Source organism: Chanos chanos, chromosome 11, assembly GCF_902362185.1.
Source record: "Chanos chanos chromosome 11, fChaCha1.1, whole genome shotgun sequence".
Classification (NCBI taxonomy): Eukaryota; Metazoa; Chordata; class Actinopteri; order Gonorynchiformes; family Chanidae; genus Chanos; species Chanos chanos.
The window spans coordinates 21242053-21249646 of NC_044505.1; the positions used below are offsets into that span (position 1 = coordinate 21242053).

General features: G+C 46.7%; 1 protein-coding gene across 1 annotated transcript; it reads left to right on the top strand.

Moving 5' to 3' along the window:
• The first annotated feature begins 213 nt into the window (after positions 1 to 213).
• zfp91 (ZFP91 zinc finger protein, atypical E3 ubiquitin ligase) lies at positions 214 to 7326 on the top strand. The gene is made up of 12 exons (XM_030788144.1): positions 214 to 763; positions 1589 to 1623; positions 1767 to 1877; positions 2107 to 2143; positions 2306 to 2419; positions 2629 to 2715; positions 2923 to 3108; positions 3972 to 4022; positions 5144 to 5222; positions 5480 to 5594; positions 5763 to 5862; positions 6143 to 7326. Exons 1-12 carry the CDS (start codon positions 360 to 362, stop codon positions 7257 to 7259), a joined length of 2436 nt encoding a protein of 811 aa, XP_030644004.1. The 5' UTR covers positions 214 to 359; the 3' UTR covers positions 7260 to 7326.
• The last annotated feature ends 268 nt before the right edge of the window (positions 7327 to 7594 follow it).

The window sequence follows — 7594 nt, forward strand, 5'->3', positions numbered from 1 at the left end:
CTTAAAGGAGACGCAACAAAGAGCGTTGAACAGCGACCGTATTGGGTCGTGCGAATAGCGTGGTTTACTATAGCTTTAAGAACTTAAAATAGTGTCTGGGTCTTTAAAATGGATTTTGCATAGTTATTATAGAGATGGTTAACGAAGTTTGCAATTAATAAGTAATAAGTATTTGTATTGGATTTGCGGGAACAGGAGCTTTCGGTAAAATATGTTTGACAGTAGGATCACGGCCTTGTTTAGCAAGCAAACAGTTTTCATAATTTATACCTTCTTGGTGTCTCTTTCAGTAGACAAAACTAGAAAATTTAATTAACTCGTCAGGAAATAAAGGTAGGAGAAACCAGTAAAACGCGGCGATGGAGCCGCAAAATGTTCGACCCACAGAAAACAAAGAAGAGACAGGGGTCGATAATGAGCGGGCCGCACAGAAATCCCCGGGCCCTAGTACGACGTCCACCCCGCGCAGGGCAATAAGAGGACGCGGGGCTGGCCGCCCGAAGGCCGAGGTGCCTTGCTCACCAGGCACTAATGGTGCAACGACAAGCACAACGAGCTCTGGACGTGTGTTACGGGATCGGTCGACGCGAGGGGTACCCGTTTGGAGGCAAAGCGAGACGGGCGAAGACACAGATGAACTAAGTCACGATACAGCCGCAAACCGCCGAAGGAAGCCCGCTTGTCCGCGGCGTAGGAGAAATGTTGCCGCAGCATCGTCTGAAACTGCTAAGGAGGTCGAAGGAGAACGTGGCCCCGCTTCTGAGTACGTTCTACAGTCCCCCTTAACGCAACCTTAAAATATCCTTTCATTTAAGTTTAAATGATCTCGCTGGTGTATACATACGTCAATGTCAGAAAGTTATCAACGTTTCTATGATTTGGGTTTCTCCTCTGTTATACCAACTATTGTCCTCATGCATGATTTCTGTGGGCACTAAGGTCTCTTTAATGTGACATGCTCGAAGTGTTTACATTCGGTTGGGGCAGCACTTCAGAATAAGAATTTAGGAAAGAGAAACTCGAGCTACCTGCTCTTAAACGTGTGCGCGCGTAGTTCTTTCTTTCTTTTCTGTCTTTTTTTTTTTTTTTAAAGGTGCAACCCTTAATTTCAAAGGGACACCTCCGCCACTTGGATAAATTTAGAGATGACGTGAAAACTCTGTCATATTTAGTGGGAGCTCTCAATTCAATGACAGGGCGTCCAGGAGAACCACATAATTGATATAAACACGTTCTGGACTTGAATTTAAACAATTAGATAAAAAGCTAAACTATAATTTGAGTCACCATCGGTTGAAATACCTGGACTATCCCCCAAACGGGCATTTTCAAATTATAGTCTTCCAAAGTCATGTGTTTTTTTGCATTAAAATGAGTCACACAGAAGCGGGAAATCCTGTACGCGACCATGGCACTAACACGTACATGTACAACATTAACTGAATGTTTAATGTCGAAATAAAATGTTAAATGGTAAATGATGCTACACTATGTATTGAGAGATGAGATTGAGAATGTTCATTTAAAAAAAAAAAAAAAGTAGTTTTCTATGTTTCACACAGAATGTTTGTTTTTGTGTCAACTTTAGGTCTGGAGAGGGTCAAAGGGTCACTGTTAGTCGAGGTAAATAACCATCACCTTTATGAGCTACATATTTGTGTGTGTGTGTGTGTGTGTGTGTGTGTGATGAATATGGTCATTTAAGAAGAAATGACAAAATACAGGAAAAGAGCCATGTTACCCTAACTATAGCTGTACCCTTACAGCCCCCCGGGGGCGCCGGGCCCAGACTCGTCCCAAGACGATCTCCTCTCGCCCTGTGCGTGGCTCACCCAGGATGGTGATAAAGGCTGAGCCAGAATCGGAGAGTCCGTACGGTGAGAAAAAAAACCACTGAATATTCGTATATTAGCACATACTTGTTCATATCAGCAATCGCGCAAAGTTCACACAGTTCACACATATGAACAACACATCTGCTGAAGTAATGATGTTTCCTGCCCTGAAGATTTAGGCCGTCGTGGCACATTGACTGCAATGGTTTAAGAAACTGTTGAAAGGTGAAAGTGGTTGGCTTTATTTGCATTTTACTTTTTCTCTCAACAGAGGGCGACAAGTCAGGTGGGAAGAAGAAAGGAGGCAGGTGAGTGTGCTTGTTCTCTGGGACACGCACGCACGCACACACACACGCACGCGCACACACACACACTAGGAGGCTCATGCAGTCGAATGTTCATTTTGAGTGTTATTTCCTCGTACAACTGAATAAATGAAATTGGAGCACCGCTCTCCTCCTTTTCATCAGTGAGAAAAAGACGGATGAGGAGAAAGAGGAGGAGCAGGATGTTCTCCTGGGTGAAGAAGATCCTCTGTTCGAGGACGACCCAAAAGATAAAAACTACCAGCCACAGTCGCAGAGGTAACGCGTGTCTCGACGTGAAATGTCTTAGACCATTATTAAAAACCGCTATGAACACTTTTTCACGGCCAAACTCGCTGATTTAGTTGGAATCACCAGGTCTCCCCAACACACACACACACACACACACACACACACACACACACACACAGTGCAGATGTAGATTTTGAGGGCCAAACCTAAGTTAAATCTTGTTATCTGTTTCTCAGTGGTGAGGAAGAGGGAATCAGTAGTGATGAAGATCTTCCTTTCAGAGATGATCTGAATGACCAGAGCTACGACCCCAAAGCCGAGAGGTTGTCTGTGTTTATACATATTTAACTGAACAAGAGAGACTGTGTGTGTGGACTGTGTGTGAACTGTGTAAGGCACAGTGCATTGTATGTAAGTGGTGCCAGTGTATTTTTCATACTGTTGCATTTTGGTCCTCCTGAGTTGTGGGCATATGTACCCGTCTGGATGCATGCTCACGTTCTCCTCCTTTTGATGCGTACTGTCCTCAGGGACCCTCCAAAATCTAGACGCCGGGCCCCCTCCAGGCCACGAGAGAAGAAGGAAAAGGCGCAGGCGAAGGAGAAGGAGAAGGAGAGAGAAACGGAATCCGAGACCAAAATAAAGACGGAGGGGGGAGAGGGCACGGACGTGAAGCTGGAGAACGAGTTTGGGGAGGTCACCGAGCCGCCCAGGAAGTGAGTGTGACCACTTCCTCTGGCCTTTTTCCCAGCAGGTGTGCGTCAGCGGTTCCGTTTTTTTTGTTTTTTTTGGGGGGGGGGGGGTTTGTGATGCTGCGAGAAAGCAGCTTTTGCCCTCCTTCGCACCCTCTCCCTTTCCATTTGCACTGATTTTTATTTTTTTTCCTACTGGGCTTAGCGAGGGTGAGCAGGTTTTTTCCGAAAGGCTGGCGCTGTCCCTACACTCCCCCCCCCCCCCCCCCTTCAGTCCACATTTAGAGCAGCATTTAAGAGAGAGGAGACGATGAGAGGAGTTCTCAAGGATGGAGCCACAACTATTCATAGGATGGCTGTTTTGTTGTTGTTGTTGTTGTTTTGTTTTCTTGTTTGGGTTTTTGTTTGTTTGGGTTTTGTTGCATAGATACACACACACACACACACTTACACTTGCGTTTGTCAGCTTCGTGGGTTTTTAAATGTTGTTGAGTGGGCGTGATGTAATACATAAGATCAGTTCTTAAAAATATTTTTACAGTATTTTAAGTATTTGTTCTTTTTTTTGTTCTTATTTTAATATTGTATTTCTCACTCAAACATGCTCTGGCATGAAAAATACAAGATTTAAAACCAAAAAAAACACATTTGAGTAGAGACACATTAACTGAATTAAATGAACTATCTGATTAAAGTACAAGTACTGTAAAAATACTGCATACTAAGTATTTTTCTGTTTATACTTGAACTAATATCAAGGTTGCCAGATTGGCTGCAAAATCAAGTGTGGAATAGAAGTGTGTTTGCAGTGGTTTTTTTTCCCCATAATGTTAAAATTCCTAATGCCAAATGCACTTTTCCTCTCTCTCTCTCTATTACTCCCTCAGAAGAGGAAGGCGACGGAAAGATGACAAAAGTCCTCGTCTTCCAAAGAGAAGGTACAGTTATTATCTCCTCAGTGCTTTGTTCAGGGATAAAAAGACATTGTAACCTACAGTACACACCACAGATAATACTTGACAAGATAGTTCACATAATAATTAGCCTCCCAAACAAACAACAGCAGATGTGTTGAAGCTGCTTGTTGTGATATCCACCATCACCTGGACAACGGGGCCTGTTTTTTTTTTTTTTTTTTTTTTCCGCCTCCCTTTGCTCCAGGATCCGAGCGTGAGATTTCCGTGCTGTTTTTGTCCTGCTCTTTACCTGGAGTCTTTTCCGAGTGACTGCCCCTTTACTTACCAGACTAACGTTGACGTTGCGGTCACTGATTGGTTGAAAAACGCGTGTCAGGGCTAAGCTAACAGGGTTGATGTGGAAGGGCTGTGGTGTGAGGCGACGTCTGAAAAACGCGCGCTTTGGGCATGCAGATGGCAAGCTAACCACCAGAGGATTCCGATTTTGTGTGTGTGTGTAAGTTTGGAATTGCAAGGACACCAAACAGTGGATGTAGCAGAAACACTTAGTGCCTAGTGTCCAGTGGGACCCAGAAACATCTGGCCCATAAGCTGATCCTAACGTCGGTAACTAGAGTAATGTATCCTTGTCTGGGTTCTTGTTCTGAGTGGAAATAGCCTGTCTGGGTCTGTTCGTTGGACTGTTTCTCTCCATAGCTCTAGTCCGGTCCCATTTCCACGTTGCTATGGAAATAAACAATGTTAGCATAATGTGCATTGAAACTGAAGATTGAGTTCAAATAGATCTCTGTGTTCTTTGTTTTTGGTTTTTTTTTGTTTGTTTTGTTTTGTTTTCTAGCCCTGACTTCAACTCCTTTTTTTTTTTTTTTTTTTTTTTTTAAATTCACATCCTACGTTGCACAACGCTATTTCTGTCAGTGAATAGATAACCTTAGCCTGTTATAATAGACGCAGTTCAAAGTTGGCCCAAATTGGGAAAGCCTTCTGAGAAGTGGCACGCATAGAAAATGTCAGTAATAAGAATTTAGCCAGACGTGTGGGAAGAGGTGATGAATGGGATTGGGTTAGACCTGTTAGATCCGCCCACTGTTTACTAAACTTGCCTTGACTTACCCTTCTTTCTGCACCCCTTTCCTGTACAGGAAGAAACCCCCAGTGCAGTATGTCCGTTGTGAGATGGAGGGATGTGGAACAGTCTTGGCCCACCCCCGCTACTTACAGGTTTGTCGCAGAAAACACCGTTTCCATGACAACAGGGTAACTTTTCGAGGGCTGGTTTCTAAAAGGAACGTTTAAGCTCCGCGTCGGGGGAAATGAGTGGTGTACCGAATAAAGCCTTGCGTTCGGGACGCGATTGAATAATTTTTTCCGCCCTTAATTCAGATTGATTCAGAGGACCCCGAGGATGGCTCGATGGCTCTGGTCTAGTGAAATCCTCTCCTTAACACCTGTGTCTCTTTTCCTTTCTCCCTTCCTAGCATCACATTAAATACCAGCACCTGTTAAAGAAGAAATACGTGTGTCCTCACCCCTCCTGTGGGAGACTTTTTCGTCTGCAGAAGCAACTGTTGCGCCATGCGAAACACCACACGGGTACATACACACACACACGCATGCATGCATGCTCATTTTGACAAAATCACAAATGTCCACCGTTCCGTCATGCTGACAAAGTCTTACGTCTCAGTTTTATGACTGAAGTCTCACGCTGCTCCCGTGTCTGGCCACAGTATTGACCGTCATTTAATTATGCTTTGCCAGACCAGAGAGATTACATCTGTGAGTTCTGCGCCCGTGCCTTCAAGAGTTCACACAACCTGGCTGTGCATCGCATGATTCACACTGGAGAGAAACCCCTTCAGTAAGTTCACCAGTCACTCCGTTCTCTCTCTCTCTCTTTCTCACACACACACACACACACACACACACACGAGTCAGCCTTAAACCAGTGTCTTCCCAGTAGCATGCAATGCCTTGCTTAACGCCAAGATTCTATGTAGACATTGATGTCTTGCAGTGAAACGACTCAAAAATTGTCAAGGAGGAAGAACGAACAGAAACCGAAAGGGAGAGATGAACGCATATCTCGAACGCAATATGCTTAGCGTGCCATTCTCTCTTTCTCTCGTGTCCTGCCGTAGGTGTGAGATCTGCGGCTTCACTTGTCGTCAAAAGGCGTCTCTGAACTGGCATATGAAAAAACACGACGCCGACGCCTCCTACCAGTTCTCCTGCAGCATCTGCGGAAAGAAGTTTGAAAAGAAGGACAGCGTGGTGGCACACAAGGCCAAGAGTCACCCAGAGGTCCTCATCGCTGAGGCTTTGGCAGCCAATGCCGGCGCCCTGATCACCACCCCAGGGGCCCTGCTGGAAGGCTCTACTGGCCCCGGGCCAACCGAACAGGCGGTGCCTGAGCCGCAGGTGGGCCCTGTCGCCGAGGTGAGCCCCCTGACGCAGGTGGGCCCTGTCACGGAGGTGAGCCCCCTGACGCAGGTGGGCCCTGTCACGGAGGTGAGCCCCCTGACGCAGGTAGGTCCCGTGATGGTGGTGGAGCAGGACCACACACTCCACACCATGCAGGTGCCAGTCACGCTGGCCCTGCCTTCGGCGGAGGAGGACGGGGGCGCCTCCGCAAACATCGCGCACCAGCCGCAGCAGCAGCAGCAGCAGCCTGGCCACACCATGCAGATGCCGCTGCAGTTTGTCTCCACGGCGGCCATCTCCCAGCAACAGGCGCAGATCCAGCAGTTGCCCCTTCAGACCAGCGCGGCCGTCACCCAACCCAGCCCTCATCTTCAGCAGATCCCCCTGCAGACCTACAGCCCCCAGCCCCAGATCCTGCACATGACCTTTCGCACCATTCCCCAGCAACAGCACCACATCCAGCAAATCCCCTTACTCTCCACTTCACAGCAGTTACCCTTACAGCCCACCCCCTCGCAGCAAACCCAGGCTCTCCCCAGACCACCTAACCCCGCTCCCAATACCCAGCTCCTGACCCAAGCCCAACCTGACGCTCCTACTGACTGCAGGGAAAGTTTAGGGTTTGGCACAGAACCTGCTCCCCAGTCTGCCTCCTCTCCCGTGCATCCTCACCCTTCTGCCTCGGCTCCCTCTCAGGAACCCGGGGACGGGGTCGTTTGGGAGGGACACGGAACCGGCGAGAACGGGGGTGGGGTTTGGGAAAGGGGCGGAGAATCGCAAGGCCAGGTTTTGACGGACAGCTCTGATGGACAGATGCAACACGGACTGATGTAGATCGGTATGGGGGTTTGATGGTGTGTAAGGGAGAAGACTGCATACTATATTTCAATCCCATTAACCTCTGCCCCACTCCCCAAAAAAAATTAAACATGTAGGATCGTAAAAAAAAAAAATATTGTATGTATTCACATTAACTTTTGGTAGATTTATAGAATTGTCTGTATCAGGGACAATGTGTCTGAGTCAATGTGGTTGTCTTTGCTTTTTGTACATAAACAGTTTTAGTCCTTGCCAACCATTACTTTGGGGTTTTTTTGTATGTGTTTGTGTGTGTGAGTGAGTGTATGTGTGCTTGTCTGTGTTTTATGGTGTGTATCAGTTTGCTTGAA

Coding starts and splice junctions, on each gene's coding strand:
- zfp91 (XM_030788144.1), top strand. CDS start 360: ATGGAGCCGCAAAATGTTCGACCCACAGAAAACAAAGAAGAGACAGGG. Junction 2,716..2,922: donor TACGACCCCAAAGCCGAGAG/GTTGTCTGTGTT, acceptor TACTGTCCTCAG/GGACCCTCCAAAATCTAGAC. Junction 3,109..3,971: donor GTCACCGAGCCGCCCAGGAA/GTGAGTGTGACC, acceptor TTACTCCCTCAG/AAGAGGAAGGCGACGGAAAG.